The sequence below is a fragment of the Calliphora vicina genome, chromosome 1 (genome assembly GCF_958450345.1).
Source record: "Calliphora vicina chromosome 1, idCalVici1.1, whole genome shotgun sequence".
Lineage (NCBI taxonomy): Eukaryota > Metazoa > Arthropoda > Insecta > Diptera > Calliphoridae > Calliphora > Calliphora vicina.
The window spans coordinates 160,798,934-160,817,760 of NC_088780.1; the positions used below are offsets into that span (position 1 = coordinate 160,798,934).

General features: G+C 28.7%; 1 protein-coding gene across 2 annotated transcripts in view; it reads left to right on the forward strand.

Moving 5' to 3' along the window:
- Positions 1 to 18,827, forward strand: part of side (sidestep) — a 343,838-nt gene that overhangs the window by 221,245 nt on the left and 103,766 nt on the right. For both annotated transcript variants that reach the window (XM_065516427.1, XM_065516428.1), the window contains exon 9: positions 15,617 to 15,755. In XM_065516427.1, coding sequence (XP_065372499.1) covers positions 15,617 to 15,755 — 139 coding nt within the window. The remainder of the gene's footprint in view (positions 1 to 15,616; positions 15,756 to 18,827) is intronic.

Here is an 18,827-nt window from a genome sequence, read left to right on the forward strand (position 1 = left end):
TCACTATTGATTAGAACTATAAAAAATAAGATTTTCTGTAAGTTGAACTAATAATTCAATCAAATAAAAAAAATAAAAACGGTAGCTTAAGTGGTTTCTTTTTCATTCAAATTTTGAAAATTTTGTACCCGAAGTTTTCGCCATAATAATTAAAAATGTGTTAAAAAAGGACCCAATGTTGGAAATCATATGATTTTAGCTTATTTTCAGAGAAAATCCAAGCAATTATATTTAGTGTATAATTGATTAAAAACACACCCTGTATATTTTAGAGAATATTGGTTTGTAAGGGTGTAATGGTGACAACATTTGTTGTATCGTTTGACTTTTTGGTGAAAAATTTGACACAAATCCTTGGCGATTATGAACAAGAAATTGCGTTGATAAATGTGACATTGAAATGGTATAGATTTGTCTTTTTCTCTTTCTTTTTTACTAACAAATATTAAGTTTGTTATTGTTTAAGCAATTTTTTGTTTGTCTTATTCTATTTCTTAATAGAACTGACAGTCTCTTTTTCAGTATTTCCAATATTTTTCGGCTGCTACTGCTGTTATTATGTTTGACTTATTGACTACGCATGTTGTGTGTGTGTTTGTTTAACAAATGTTTACATTATTACAACACTAACAACATATCTTAGTATTGACAACAAAAAATAGCTTAAGAGCATGTTATGCCATTAGGCAAAATAATGTTTTCAACAACAATAGACGAATTTTTTGCTCCTAATTTTTTTATTTTTTTTATTTTTAAATTTATTAAAATTGAATGTTGAGACATTTCGATTATTTGATTTTTTTTAGATAATATGTATTGTTTATTTAAATTTCTTTTGGTAAAACGTGCCAAATATTTAGACTGTAATAGAAAATTTTTTTAAAGATATTAAATATAAATTTAAATTATTTTTTATGTTGCAAAATTTCTTGACAAAAATGCAAAGATATAACTAGATATGGATTTTAAGCAAAGTTTTAAGAACGAATTCAAGGTTTCTATAGTTCAGTAAGGTGAGAACTAATTCACTTCTCTGGTTTTGTGGAAGGAAAAATAGCAATCATGCAATTTGCGGTTAACATATAATTAAAGCAAACTTGTGGTATAAGTATTAATTTCATAAGTATGTATTAGGGATGTTTTCATCTTCACCATATTTAAATAAGAGCAATATTTATAGTCCAGACCTTGCCCCGTAGTCAAAAAAAGCTTCACTCACATAAATGTTAATAAAAAAGAATCCATTGAACCTACAGTTTGTTTTGTTTTATTGAAATTATTATTACAACTTTCAAAAAAATTTTTTTATAGTTCCAATAGTGATGAATTTTTTAAACTTTTCCGGAAACCCTTCCATTCAGGTTTTTATAGGTAGTCCATTTCCGTTTAAAATCTACCACACTTTTGGACACCTTTTTTGTGGTCTTCAATTCTCTTTTAACAAGAGCCCAATATCTCTCCATTGGCCTTAGCTCCAGGCAATTAGGAGGATTTATCTCTCTTGGTAAAAATACCAAGAGACCATTCCTTGATGTAAATTTATGTATTTTAGAACCCTTTGTTACAAATGTCCTAATCTTTTCTACAACATTCCCTCGAGTATCAGCAACATAAAAATATTGACCCGGATAGTGCGAAAAGTGTTCCAGAACATACGTTTCGTCATCCATTATGCTGCAGGTATATTTTGTTTACAAATCTTGACTTCAATTTTCGTGCTCTGTCTTTGGCCTCTAAATTTTTAGCAGAGTTCCTGGCAGGAATTTTTTGAGCCTTGTATATTTTAAAACCTGCATTGGCTTTAACTTTTCTGCTTTCCCACCGGATGTGTTGGGAGCTCTTTTGAAATTGCTTGCTATTTATGGGCTTTAGAAACATCATTCCTTCTTTCTGAAGCAGGTTTTCTATCAACGCACAAGTTTTCCCGATACTGTTCAATAACATTGGAATTGGAGATGCTAATCGGGACTGATTTTTGAAAATGCCGGGGTTCGGGATTTGATAAAGAATCCCGAAATCCCGACCCGGGTTTTCAGGATTTTCGGGAAATCTAAAATCCCGAAAATTATAAGAATGAAACATACATAATTATGTCTTTACAATTGTAAGTAAAATTTTTATTAGACGCTAAAAAGCATACTATTGCATCTATGGTTTCATCTGCCATTCTGGAATGAATTTTGTTTCCGACATATGAAGAGGATTTAAATTGAAGAGCATTTAAATTGAGTTTTGTTAGAGAACTTACAAACAAATGTGAAGAATTGATTTTCTAGAGCCCCACTCAAGGAAACCCAAAAATACCGCTTTCCTTTATTAACTATTTTGTAGCAGAGTTTAGCTTAATAACTTTATAGTTGAGCTTAATAACTTTGCTGAACATCACTTTGAGATATTCGGGCATGTAGAATGTCAAAATGCATGAAAAAGGCACACAAAAATGACAATTTCCCCTATTTATTTTTGAAAAACAGGATTTGGAAAATTCCGAAAATCCCGGGATTTAAAATTAAAAAATCCCGGGCTTTAAGAAATCCTGAATACCCCTGGATTTTCGGGAACGGGAATCAGTTTGACGGCAGACCTTTTATTGTTTGGCCAACTTTTTGTAAGACCAAGTTGGGTTTTTGTTGAAAATTTTTAATAATTCTAATACGCACTTTTTTGTCGTCACAAATTTTAATCAGATTAAGAAGAAATGAACATAATTGTAATTAAACATAATAGCTCTTATACTTTTCAAATGTAATTTGATCAAAAAAAATTAACTAATACTTTGGTTAAAAGTTTTAAGGAAAAAAAGGTTAGGTTTTTTCGATCTCACTACTTAAATTTGTTTCGGTTTTAAACTGTGTGATAAGTTTTATATTGTGTACAAAAAGTGATGAAGTTAAAGAGAAACAGAAGTTTGTACCAAGAAAGGCACTGCTATTATATTTTGAATTCTAGGATTTTTCATGGATTTTATCTTAAGTGATTTAATAAGTATCATTATCTTCACAAAATTATACATGCAGATTTATATCCATAAAATAGCATACTATAAAAAGAAATCACTTCATAATAGTTCATAGTCGCATTTAAATATAAAATCTTGCGTTAATATTATTCCTTAAAACACATGTGGTGAATATTTTACTGAATAAAAAACTATGAAAATTCTACTGAAAAACAAACAGAAACGTTAAAATCTAAATAACTTATGTATAACAAGCAATCGATAGCTGGGTCCTCCAGCAACTGGAACCCTAAAAGTATACATCTGTAAAATATATTTTTGTTATATGTATTCTGTTTTTGGTACATTTACCTCATAAATGTATGCAATACACGCATTGATATGTTTTTTTTTTGAGATTTAAACCATCATCAAAAACAAAAACAACATCATCATCAGTTTTATATTGATTTCTATGGATATTTGTATCTATATACATTTGTATATGTGTTTTTGTGAATATTTTCTATGGTTTGCAAATGATTTGTTGCTTTTCTATACACATACATTTGTTTTAAATCATATTTTTTTTCTGAATGATTTCTATACGTTTTTTTTTTGTTCTCAGATTATATTTTATTTATTTAGCCATCAGCAAACTGTTGGAAAAAAATTTAAATGTTGTAGAGAACAGTAAAGAAAAACTCAAAAAAACTGAAAAAATTGCTTTTATTGATTTAAAATTCATTGATTTTCGTGCACCTTTCAGCAAAAAAAAAACAAGCGAAAACACAATACATTTTCAACAATCTTTTTCACACATACCCATCCAACAAACAATCCCCATAAGCACATAATGTAAAGCCACAAACTCATTTACATTTTTTTGTGTTGTTTTTATCTACTTTGTTTTGACCAGGCATTTATTGTAAAAATCACTTACTAAAATAATTGAATTGAAGTTAGAAAATAAAAAATTTACAAAAACAAATGCTAAAATCTCTCAGAAAAAAAATTGAAAATGAATTATGTTACATGTATGTATGTTCAAATATAAATCTTTGCTTTTTTGCCAACATATGGCAACTACCACCTACATCGAACTAATCTTTACTTGTTTATTTGTATATGTTTGCTGGTGTTTTTGCAACAGCAACATCAAGCCTCTGGTTCATAAATTTATCACATCTGTTCTGATGATCAAAATATTACAAACACACACAGTTACCGACACATTCATGTATGTATATCTATACACATGCAGAATTTTATGTTTTTTTTTTAAAAAAAAAAACATTATTTTTTTATGCCACTTTTTGTACCTAAACAAACACTAACTAACGAAATTGTACGGACAGGTCTTAACTTTTTTTTTGGCATTTTGTCAATCTGTTTGTACCCATATATATATTCTGGGTCTCTATACGATTCTAAGACGATGTATTTGAAAACACGATATGGCTGAAACGAAAGGGGCTAAATGCACATATACTCCATGTTGATAAGGTTTGTTTTGTATATAACCCCTATAAATTCAGTAAAATGAGAAAAAGTTTAAATAGTGCGTTTTCCACTTTTGAAGATCAGCAAAAATATTTCTCGATGTGATAAAAAAGAAAGTATTTCCGAACACTTAGTATTCCAGTAAAACTGAATTTCTATATAAGCAACCGTGCATATTTATACCCTACACCACCATAGTGGGGAGGGTATAATGCGTTTGTGCAGATGTTGGTAACGCCCAAAAATAATTGTCTAACACCCACCTTAAAGTATACCGATCGACTTAGAATCACTTTCTGAGTCGATTAAACGATGTCTGTCGTCCGTCCGTCCATCTGGTTGGCTGGCTGTCTGTCCATGTAAACCTTGTGCGCAGAGTACAGGTCGCAATTTTGAAGGTATTTCGATCAAATTTGGTATATATTACTTTTTCGGCCCAAGGACCAAGCCTATTGAAACTGGCTGAAATCGGTCCATTATTTCACCTAGCCCCCATACAAATGTCCTTCCGAAATTGGACTTTATCGGTCATAAATGTTTAATTTATAGATGTATCACCACAAATTGCGCTCCAAATAAGTTTTATATATACAAAATTCATGTCACCGAATTTTATTACGATCCGTCCATAATTAGTCATAGATCCCATATAGACCCGCTTCCGAAAATCACTTTAACGTGCATAAATCGTTTAAAAATGTTGTTATACTCACAAAATTCAACATAGTAAACTTTTATATAGACATAAATCACACGACCTAATTTCGTGGTGATCGGTCCATAATTGGTCATAGCCCCCATATAAGGCCCACTTCCAAAAATCACTCAAAAATATAAATTATTGAAATTTTAAAAGAAAAATGTTTTTGCTCTTTTACTTAGTGTAAGGTATTATATGGTCGGGCTTGACCGACCATACTTTCTTACTTGTTTTTGAGTAGCGTAGTGTAGTTGAATTTGGCACGTCCTATATTGGTCGATTTTGTTTTCAGAAGCGTCCCTAACGTAGGGTTTTGTATTTTTGTTTGACAAATCGGAGTGTCTCGTCGCTATGGTCCCTACACTTAACTTAAGCTCTTCTGAAAGAATGTTTTTTTATTCAAAAATATTTACCCCCGTATTCATAAAAAAATTTTAAATTTAAACAATGTTTTAAGGCAAAATTTCCATACAAAATTTGATTTTAAAACGTTGTTTAAATTTAAAATTTGTTTATGAATACGGCCTTTAAAATATATGGCCTGTTTCACGATGTCGAAAGTTAAATGAGTCGAACAAATTTATATGAAAAACAATCAGTTTTTAAAATTCGTTCGAATAGTTTTCATACAAATTTGTTGGAATCATTTTTCTTTCGACATCGTGAAACAGGCCTATAATGAAAGTTTGTCGTTTAAATTTTTTGACCAAAATCATTCTAAGGGAAGAACCCTATTTTTAAATTTATATTTTGAAACCATTTTAATAAATAAATGTAAATTAGACAAATCATAGAGCTATATGTTCACCAAATTATACTTAAAATCTATTTTTTTTTTCATAACATACTTTTCTTAAATTTTTTAAATGTTTTTTTAATATTTTTTTTTAAATTTATGACAAAAATATTTTTCTTGGTCAAAAAATTAGGCTTCAATTTTTTTCCTGATTTTGACCCGTTGTATGTCTTTACAACGGGTCATAAACTTTATATAGCAAAGGACTTTGAAATATCTATCATTAGATATCCATATTGTCTATATTAATGACTTAGTAATCCAGATATAATTCAAAATAGGCCAAAAATCGAGGTTGTCTCTCAGCCATTTGTGGGCCGATTTTCTCGATTATATATTATCTATAGCAGTTATATTGGTGTATGAATCATGTTTGTAAGTTATTTGGGGCTACGCAAAGTTGATTTCAACATACAGACGGACATTGCTATATCGACTCCGATATCTATAACAATCCAGAATATATGTAATAGAAATTACAATCGGAATGACGACAAATTCATATATACCCTTGCCACTCATGGTGAAGGGTATAAAAAGAAATCTCTCCATACACTTTCGCTAGTTCAAAAAAAACTGTATTAAAAGTTTATAATGTGGAATTTGTTTAAAATTCAAATTTGTACCTTTTTTCTTACCTTCAAGTATTTTGTAACAAAAACCTAGAATTGTTTCAATTAAAACTTTGAAAATTCTATCTAACATTTTAAATGCCTAAAAGTCTTAAATTTTTAACAAAATTTGATAAGCGATATTTATGAAATTTCTTGACATTTCCAACTTTTTGAAATATTCTAAAATACATATTATTTAAATCAAAATCATAATCAAAATGTTGTGTTGAATATAAACAAATTTGATAACAAACAAATAAAAATATAATGCTAAATAATAATGATACGTTACTTTGAATTTTGGTTATAACTAGGTTAGTTTTGAAGTTTAGATGGATGTTTACAATTTAAAAAAAAAAAATTAATTTATTGATGATACATTGTTTTGCATTTTAGGTGATGTTATATAAGTACATATAATTATATTCACTTTGTCAATTTTAATATTCACTGTATACAGTTCTGTTGATGCACTCATTTCTCTTTCCCACACATGCTTTATGAATATGTGCAGAGATTTAAGTTAAAAATAATGAAAATAAAACCGAAATACAAAATTTTGCCTTAAATCAATAAACTCGCATGTGTAGGTGTGTAGGTGTATATGTATACGTAAGGCTGGGTGTGTGCAAGTTTGTAAAATTGACTGTCTTTTTTTCAATATGCAATTGAAATTTTATCACTTGTTTTTTTTTATTTTTTGGAAATCAGCTTAAACTTGTTTCAATATGTAAATTTATGTGCATTTATACTACTACATACGAGTATTGTGTTTATATTATTGTGGACATATACACATACCTTTGCATACGTGTTGTTTACATTTTTTTCTCTTCATTGTTAAAAAATATCAACATCATTTTTATATAAAAAATAAGAAAAAGAAACTGGCATGAGTTTGTAGACAAAGATGTGAACGCAGGTGACAAATTTATATACACATATTTTATTTATTTATTTATTTTATATAAAATATCATATTTAGTAGGTACTTGTATTACAAAATAAAGAGTTATCTTTTTATTTCATTATAATGAAGGATCTGGGTAATCTTTTTTGTTTTTATATGAATAACAATAAAATGTATGGAAACAATCGTTTTTAAATCTGCTAGAATCAATTTCTTTGTCTCGTTTTGCTTTACAAGATTTTTAAAAATATTTATATATTTTTCTTTAGATTTAAGATTGCGTGGGTAATAATTTTGAAACGTATATTAAACAAGTAAGAAAGTATGGTCGGTCAAGCCCGACCATATAATACCTTACACTAAGTAAAAGAGCAAAAACATTTTTCTTTTAAAATTTCAATAATTTATATTTTTGAGAGATTTTCGGAAGTGGGCCTTATATGGGAGCTACGACCAATTATGCACCGATCACCATGAAATTAGGTAGTGTGATTTATGACTATATGAAAGTAAACTATGTTGAATTTTGTGTGAATACCAAAATTTTTAAGCGATTTATGCACGTTAAAGTGATTTTCGGAAGCGGGTCTATATGGGAGCTATGACTAATTATGGACCGATCGTAACAACATTCGGTGACATGAATTTTGTATATATAAAACTTATTTGGAGCGGAATTTGTGGAGATACATATATAAATTAGACATTTATGACCGAAAAAGTCCAATTTCGGAAGGACATTTTTATGGGGGCTAGCTGAAATAATGGACGGATTTCAGTCAGCTTGGTCTTGTATGGTTTTCCACACACATGTATTTTGCACTATGAACATTTTTATCGCTAAATGTGATTTTTCTGCCAACCAATTGTTTGGCAAGTAAGAGAGCTATATTCGGCTGTGCCGAATCACCAAATTATACTTAAAAATATGATTTTTTTTTCCAAATTTTTTTTTAAATTTTTTCCAATTTTTTTTAAACATTTTTTTTTTAATTTTAATATTTTTTTTTTTTTGTTGGTAAAAAGAATTTATGAAAAAACAAGTAAGAGAGCTGTGCCGAATCTTATATACCCTTCACCAAATTATACTTTAAAATAAATTTTTTTAAATATTTTTAGGTAAATTGATTTTCAAATTTTTTTTTTTTAGTTTTAAAAATTTTTTTTTTTTGGAAAAAAATGTATGAAAAAAAATTTGTTTGATGAAAAAAAATTCGGGTAAAAATATATTTTTCCCGATTTTGACCCATTATAGGTCCAACTTACTATAGCCTTATCTACATCGTTGCAATGGGCTTTGAAATATCAATCGTTATATATCAATATTGTCTATATTAATGACTTAGTAATCCAGATATAGATCAATAATAGGTCAAAAATCGAGGTCGTCCCGGTTCTTTCCTTATATCTCAGCCATTTGTAGATCGATTTTGTCGATTTTAAATAGCGACCGAGCCGGAAATCAACGGAAAGTTGATTTCCACACACAGATGACTTCGCTATCTATAACGATCCAGAATATATATACTTTGTGGGGTCGCAAATGAAAAATGTAGAAATTACAAACGGAATGACAAACTTGAATATAAACAAGAAATTATGTTGGTAGTGTAAAATACATAAAAATACCGCATGTGTGGAAAACAACACAATAGCGTAAACAGCATAAGATTGTTAAAGAGTGATACAAGGGTTAACATATGAGACGAAAAGTCAACTAAATTCGATATTTTCAAAAAATATATAAAAATACCGCATGTGTGGAAAACAACACAGTATCGTAAACAGTTTAAGGTTTTTAAAGGGTGTGATGAGGTAAAAATAAAAGACGAAAAGTCAAAATGAAGTCCACCAAATATGATTTATTATAAAAGTACAACATTTTTTAAAAGTTTTTGGTTCTACTGTTACAACCTTAGTATTTTCATAACTCTTACTTTGTTCCTGTTATAGTAAAAGATTTTTGTAACCAAACTAAGAACGGACTATTAGCATTTTCAATTAAAATGGTGGAAATTAAAATCTCTACAATTTGCTGTTTTTAAAGATTTTAATAGCTAATACTTTATGCTCAGTTCTTCTTTCATCTAAACATTTACAAATTTTACGTTTTTTTACTTATTATTTATTTCCATTGAACAACTTTGTTTTTAATCAAGTTGGTTTTTTATTGTTAATGTTAATTTCGAAAACTTTTAGATTTTTCTAAAACTAAAACAAACTTTAAAACAGTTTTCATTCTATAAAAAAAGTTTAGCTCAGAAACATAATTATTTTCAACTATTTTCTGTTTAGCAATACAAGAATTTTTAATGAAGCTGCTAATTTTTCTGCAGTAATTTGTTATTGTTTAATTTGTTAATATGTTTCTGTAGAACCAAAATATAAATGTATCCTATTACCAACCATATTATCTCACATAAATAATTCAAAAAAGCGTATTAAAATTCTAAGGCATTAAATTATTTACCTAGAAAACAACAAAGAATAAAAAAACGAAATAAATATATAACAAAACGAAATATTTTAGTTAAAAATAAAATTTTATTAAAAACGAAGCAAGAAGAGACTTACAGCAAACAAAAAGCTAAATTTAATAACCACTAAGCTGATTCAGCTGAAATTCAAATCGCAGCAAACCACAATGACCAAATTCCAAATCGTATGGGAAAACAAATTTTCATATAATTTCATTTATTTTTTGTTTATAACTGCGAAGACAAGAAATATAATACCAAAAAATACCAGTCACCAACATACCACATTAACCATTCAAGTGCGTACTTTTCATATTTATTTAGCAGTTGCTTTTGTGTTGATAACACCATTGTAAATAAATAAAGTTTATTAAAAAATAAAGTCTGCATTATGTCTAATAAGACACCAATAAACAAATACTGGCTGGAGAATATGAAAAACAATGAAAAAGATGTGGCAAAAAAAAAGTGTGTAATAAAATAAAAAAATAAGTAAAGAGACAAATATGAAAAAATATTACAATAAATTATCTTATGACATATTAGATGTAATCAGTATTACTACGCATATATGTAAGTGTATAATCTAATAATTCTTAAATGTATTAAGGAGTATGCGTAATACAGTGGATGTCAGATGTATGGTAACAAAGAAATTCTAATTCTTAAACACAAATCTTAGGCCAACCATTTTTATAACCTTCACCTTCGTGAGAAGGGTATATATAAGTTTGTCTTTCCGTTTGTAATTTCTACATTTTTCATTTCCGACCCTATAAAGTATATATATTCTGGATCCTTATAGATAGCGGAGTCATGTCTGAAATCAATTTTCTAAACACCCCAGATATCTTCGGGATCCAAATCTTCAATAATTCTGTCGACTTGTCTTCGAGAATTTTACTCTTTAAAATCAGCAAAATCGGTCCACAAATGGCTGAGATATGAGGAAAAAACCAAGACAACCTCGATTTTTTACTTATTTTTGACCTATATCTGGATTACTAAGACATTAATATAGACAATATGGATATCTAATGATAGATATTTCAAAGACATTTGCAACGACGTATATAAGACCATAGTAAGTTGGGTCTACAATGTGTCAAAATCGGAAAAAAAAATTTGTAACCCGATTTTTTTTTACTTTCTATAATTACTTTTTGAACTTTCTATAATAATGAACATAGAGTTTCCAAAAAACCGAAGAATTTCAAAACCCCTGTTTCGGTTTTAAAAAATTTAAAACCGATCGCTTTCGGTTTTGTGATAACTTATTAAATATTAAGTCTTATAGAAACAAAATTAGTTGATAATATAGGAAATACTATACAAATTTAAAATTCAAACTTGACGGGTTATGGTTTAGTGAATGCAAATTCAAAAGTGATAATCAATGGTACTATTTCATTATTGCAATGGTACTTTTTGAATATTTTAATAAACCTAAAAATTTAAAATTAGGCACACATAATTCTGAATTAATTTGAATTCACAAAAGGTGACTTTAGTGGTAAGTTTCTTTTGCATTTTCTATAATAATGAACCCAGAAATATGAAATTAGACATTTACAATTAGATACACAATGGGAGACTTAGTGGTACTATTTCTTTCTTCTAATTGGGGTGGCGAAGCGCACCGGGTCAGCTAGTAGCTGATAAAGCAGTACTTTGGATGAAGAAACCAAATTTTCGTAACACCTGCTAAAAATTTGTAGCAACTGGAAAATTTCGAATCATTCGATCGGGAACAAACTCGGTTGCTACAACGAATCTGCTTTCTCTGTTAAGAAGAATAAATTGTGCTTTCTTTTTAATTAAAATTTTGCTTAAATTTTGAAACACCCTTAATCTTTACAATACAAAAATAATTCCATGGTTTCCATTTACTTGTACACCCACTGTATACATATTTACATTGATGTATTGCGTGCGAAGACGTTTGTATTAGTTGTAACATCCCAGGGAAATAAAGCATAATAAGAAAATATAAATAAACAAGCGTAGCATAAATCTGTGGTGATGTTTATTACGACAAGGACATTATTTTCATTTTGTTGTTGGTTTTTTTTTTGCTGATATTTTTTTGTGTTCTGCAATAAGTACTGCTAATGCCAAATGAAAATTTGGCAAAACACTGACTCACAACCAACCATAAAATCATACAGGTATACACTTGTAATGTATAAAAGTCTTACAACGCACAGGTTTTTCTTGCCACCATTGTGGGGCGAGTGTCGGCATGTGTAGTAAGAATGTGTGTGTTTTTGTTGTATGTTGGTAAGTGTAATTGTTTAAATGTTTTAGTGCTTAGTGTTGTATTTGGGCTTTTTCTTCCTTTAGGTTGTTTGAAAGCAAAAGGGAGCGGTACAACTAAACAAGCAAAATGAACTTTAAGCTGAAAATCTGTTAAGAAAATAAAACAAAGTAAATGACAAACAAGAAAAACTCATTAAAATTTTTTTTCAAACATGTTTCTTTGTTGGTTTTTTAGGCTGAATATATGTATATGAATGTGTGTGTGAATTCGTTTGCAAGTGAATGAATACCAAGAGCAAATCACACATAGACAGTCGCAGAAAAAAAATGAAGTTCTTTAGCTTTTTTAACTTTGTGTTTTTGTCTGTTTTTTTTACTCAGGGGATAATTATGGAAAAAACAAGTCAACCTGCTGTTTAAACAAGACTAAGTAAAAGACTTTTGGAAATAAACACACACACACACAGAATGAATGAACATGAGAAAAAAAAAATAAAGAAAAAAAGAATTACATTAAGAATAATAAATTTGACAAAGTCAAATTAAATGTGTCCTTAAAGATATGTTGTACAGGAATTTTTAATATCCTACTCAAAAGTAACACAAACAAATAGTATTTTGTAATGCTGTGTGTAAATGTTTTAGAGCAGCTGACAGATTTTAGGCTTGTTAGGCTTGACTTATGGATTTATGAAAGTTTGTAATATAAAAAATTAGCTTTACTCCTCTGATTTTAATAATATTTGATATATACATATGTACAGATTATTACAGATATGCAACAAATGAGAGTTGTCAAAAAAGTTTTCAATGGTTGTGACAACGAGTTAAAAATATTGTTACGTTTTAACCTTTTCAAAACGTTGGTTTATTTCCTTTCAATAAACCGGATACTTTTGATTGCAAATAAAAGCCGTTTAGTAGTTTAAAAATTGTAACAACTCTTTATTTATTCAAAATTTATTCAATGTTTTTTATACACGTTTATAAATTCTCAGAAATACAGACACAATTTATAATGTACACGAATTTACTTGAGAACACAACACACTTTAAGGCACTCAGTTGATGTTTATTCGAAAAACGTATCTGATAAACTCACTCACGACTGCAACGTCTGCCACTATTTATAACACTGCCATCTGCACACTAGATTGCTCTTTAACTGTCAAAGTTCGAATATTCTAGATCATACGCCATCTGTGGTGTACTTTCTACAATGTTCTTTAACTGAATATTCGAATTCAAACAGCGTTGCCAACTTACGATCAATGGTCAACTGAAAGCTTTTCTTTAATAATGCCCACAGATGTGTTACAGTTTGCTATTACAGCACTGTTATTTGATAGCATTATGCTACTTTTAAATCAGCCCTTAAAATCGTTATATTTGAATTCAAGTACAATTTCGTAACAATATATTTGTCCCACTTTTCAATCCACAAACATTTTGACATTTTGTTTTGTTATTTTTCTATTGAAACCAGTTAATCTGCTCAAATTTCAAATTTCAGATAGGACCCGTTTGCTCCCATCAATTACTATAAGTACTTTAGCCCCTTAGATATTTGGTTTTGGTATCGCTTCGTCTGGTTGGACGGGCTTCATATGTGTATGTTCTCTTACGCTTTGTATTATTGTAATAGATCCATTTTTCATCACAAGTAATGGTTCGGTTAAAAAATTATTCTCTTTTTTAGAGTTCAAGCATCATTTCGGACAATCATAATCGTAGTTTAAGGTCTCTCGGCTTCAATTCGTATAGTATCCAATTTCCTTGCTCTTGGATGAAAACTGTTGGTCATAAATGTTTTGAAATTGCTGATTGAGTAGCTCCCAATGATTTTTTTATACCTCTCATCATGAGTGGCAAGGGTATATAAAAGTTTTTTTCATTTCGTTTGTAATTTCTACATTTTTCATTTGCGAACCCACAAAGTATATATATTTAGGATCGTTATAGATAGCGAAGTCGACACAGCCATGTTCGTCTTTCCGTAACCGGAACAATCTCGATTTTGGCCTATTTTGGATCTAAGTCATTAATATAGACAATATGGATCTAATGATAGATATTTCAAAGTCCATTGCAACGATGTGTATAAGGCTATACTAAGTTGGACCTACAATGGGTAAAATCGGGAAAAATATTTTTAACCCGAATTTTTTTTTCATCAAAAAAATATTTTTTGACAGAAAATTTGAAAAAAAAATATGGGAAAAAAATTTTAAAAAAAAAATTCAATTTTGTTTACCTAAAAATATTTAAAAAAAATTATTTTAAATAATAATTTGATGAAGGGAATAAAGCTCACTTACTTATTTTTAAATCATATTATATTATTATGTGTAAGAGAAATTTCCTCGTGATCCCTTTACCTTGCCACTCTGACTTACATATGTTATTTATTGTTAAGCATACAATGACTTATAATTGAGAACAATCTTTAGAAAATAGGATATATCTTTTCTGAGATATTATTTCTTCATGGTAAATTTTTGGTTCAAATAACCAATACATTAGTACATTTGAAATTGAGAGATTTTACAGAATTCTTATATAAAATTTGAAGTTTGAAACTCATAAATAACTTGTGCAAATTTAACAAAGTTGGAATGGGTAAGGTCCTATACCTCGTCTACAAATGTTATTTCCTCCCAATATGGCATCTTACAGTGACTTCATTATGAATAATTTTTTTAGATTTGAACACACGAAATAATCACACATTAGGAATTTGGGGAAATAAGAAGGACTTTTATTCTGAGTAAGATTTTATTTTGAATACACCAAACATAGCGTATGTTCATTTCCTTCTTTCTTATCACAAATACAAAATACTACGAATATTACTTAGTGTACGACAATTGTAAGATTTTTTAATTCGTATTTCATCTAACAAGACATTCATGATGATGTTACTTTCCTGTTGCGTCGTTTTGCTATCCCTCAACACACAGACACCCCCACCTGTAGACACACACTTACTCAAATCAAATGAACATATAACAACAAGACATACAATGTTATTTTTTTCTTTTGTTTTTCATATTACAAGTATCAACTTTGACTTAATAATGTCTTTGTTAAATATAAGATTACACTGTCGTTTTTTTCCTTTACCTTATTTAATTCTTTTTTACATAAAAATAATGTTAATTAAAGCTGTGTCATTTACACACACACAAGCACAGAATATCTCTCACTCATACCGTTACATGATGTCTGAAATAAAACCTGGGAAAAGTATGACAAGTAAGAGGGATGTACACAAAAAAAAAACTGTAAACATCATTACTCTTATTGTTCTCTTAATATTTGTTTTATTTATACGTTGTATACTTGTATGTTGTATAATTGTATGTTGTATTTCTTTATTTGATTTAAAAATATTTGTATGTGTTTGTTTTTATTTCCAGGGTATGCGTATGTCTGGAGAGAGTTCAGAAATAATGCATTTGACTCAATTGGAACGTGAAAGTGCCGGTGCTTATGCTTGTGGTGCAACAAATACAGAAGGGGAGACCCGTAGTTCGAGTATAACATTAAGAGTACAATGTAAGTATTATTAAATGTTTTTTATACATTCATTTTCATTATTATTTTGTTTTTTTTTTTTGTAATAAAACATTTGTTGGGGAATTAAGGGAAATTAAATATAATAAGAATATGCATTTATGTTGAATGACTAAGTGAGAAAATTAATATAAATAACTGATTTTAAAGAAACATTTTTCATTTAGTTTAATGCATTTGTTTTAATATTTTTCAATTATTAATCAAATTAAGAGATATTTAGTTAAAAAAACATGATGAAGTATCAAATGGGAATTCAGGAGTATTGATTTTTATTAGCAGTGCAGAAGAAAGAACCCACTTATATGGCAATGATTTTGTATTATCTGCTAATTATGTCCAGTTTAAAAGAAGGCTACACCTTTCGACGCTTCTGAAGGAATCATTTACTTTTCCAAATTTCTAAAATTTTTGAGAAAAAAAATTACAAAAATCTGAAAATAATATATTTTCGCGAATATTTCAAGAACGTGGCTTCTCTCTGTTTATGTTAAAATTAAAATTAAAAAATTTAGTCAGACAAACATCAAATCCTAAATTCTGAGTCGAAGAAAAAATTAATAAAATAAACTATCAATAATCACACAGCCATTCTTTAGTAAGAAACATTCATGGAAAATTCTGCGGTATTGACTTCCTTCATATAAAAATCTGGAGATCGTTTGAGGGAACATTTTCTTTCACTAGTCATAGGCCAAATTAGAAATATTTGCCGACTGAATAAAATAATTCAAAATCTTCAGATAGGCTTCAGATTTTGTGTCACTTTAACCTTGCGTTTTTCTTGAAATTTTAAATTCTTAACCAAGTCCTTCACTTTCACAAACCCACTCTCGTACTTCAATACTGACATTTGATCGGTTTGTTTTTGGGCGACCAGTTAATTTAGTACCACACCAATTGATCTAATTACTTTTTTCACAGTTGCCGAAGTTAAATCAATGTTCCGACCATACATATTTAGTACGAAATTTTCGAAATGTTGCCGCCGCAAACTTTCGTTATTTTTCAAATATTGTTTAACAACGAAAACTCGTTGTTCTCTCGTGTAACTCTCAAAAACTAACTGTCAAATTGATATTGTGTTTGAACACACAGCACCAATGGTGTACGTAATTGTCGTTCTAATGAGATATAAAAGAGAAAAATTGGTTTAAAAATGTTAAAGTTATTCAAAATTCCCCAGGCCATTAAAGTGTCTCAGGCACTAGAACAAGAAATGTAGGAAGAAAATTAAAATATATCCATATTTACTTGTATATGAGTTTCTGTCTTCGTAGGATACCGTTTACGTATTCGCAGGTATGGCCAACAAAATTTAATTTTTTTAAAGGCCGTTTCAAAGCTTCATTTTCATATTTTTAAAAATTTTGTTAAAAAAATTTCAGAATTTTATTTATCACCAAATTGGGATTTCTCGAGTATACAATAGGGAATGAAAATATTGAAAAAATATGAAAATACCTCCTATAGTTTTTCCGTACCTGTGATTTAAATTTTACGATTTTCGAGAAAAAACTATTTTTTGGGCATTTTTTGGCAAATGAGCCCAATATCCTTACTGTTATGAATTTTATGTAAAGCCTATTCAGAATATTATAGTGCAGGTAATTTTAAATATAGTCTGAATGTTTTTGTAAAATCGGAAAAAGCTAACCCTTAAATCGTGAAGGTAAAATGTCAAATTTTTCAATAAAAATTTAAAACTGAATTTTTAGCTAGTTCTCGTAGATTGGAACAATTCAATATTATTTTCGAAAATTCGAAGTTATTTTCGACAAATCTATAAAGCTATTAAAATAATATTCGAATCATGCATGAATCCAATTACAATATAATCTTATGATTGAAAATTCGAAATTAAATTCGAAAATTCGAAGTTACATGAATTTTAATGTACTAACAATGTAGTTTCAAAATTAAAGTTTTTATAGATATATTTGAAAATCCGAATTTATGTTCGAAGTATTAAAAAGATGAAAATAAATTAATAATAGAAAAACACTTTTAAAACAAGCTTTCATTTGATTTTCGGATTTGATTTCAAACATAACATTCTTACACATTTATTTTTACAAATAAACTATAAAATATCCCTTGGGAAATGCTGTCAATCTTTATTTTATTTAATACCCTTTTTGCAAAATCTTGAAATGATCTAACTTTCTTTACTTTTCTTGCTAAATTAGTTTCGTAATATGTATATTAGCATAACTTTTCCTAACTAAAAACTCTTTTTTAATGTCAATTAATTGCAACTTAACTTTCATTGTGTCATCTATTATTTTGCTCATTAATTCGTTTGTTGCCACTTTAAGAAGTTTGTGATTAAAAGACAATTATTTCATGTGTGTTTAAACTTATTGCATAAATAGCTTAATATTATTATTGTATTAAATCTTTTCAAATAATAATGTTTATTTTCATTATTATGTAAGAGCAGCAATGTAGTTGTATAATAAAGTAAGTATGTTTGCTTGCTTGCAGAATGTATATAGTTTTGCATACGGATTTTAAACAATTTGAATTGTCAGCGATGAAATTGCTTAGAAATGATGAATTATATTGTCGTTTTTTGTGGATGTCGTTTTTGTGTGTGTAGTTGTGTTGCGCTGTGTTGGTGACAATGTTTTCATATACATATGTACAGACATTTTACACATACAATAACATAAGATATTCACATTATGAATACTTCATGCATTGTGCAATCATATACAAATACATATGTAAACTTACTTGCTATTATGTGTTTGTGTATGAGTGAATATGTGGATATGTCTGTGTGCATGCATGTGTAATAAAATAAAGATGAAGGAAAAAAATAAGTTACAATATCTTTATATTAAATATATGAAGGGTAAACGAATATGAGCATAAATGAATGAAAGAAACTCTCAGCGTAGAAAATTCCAAGCAATAAGACTTGTGATTAGGGTTCCGTTTTTTCCTGGACTTTTCCCCTTCCCAGAAATTCACGGGAAGTATTTTCGAAAAAGTATTCTTAGAGTTTTACGCGCGTTTTAAAAGAAATATAAAATAACTAAGGGCTGA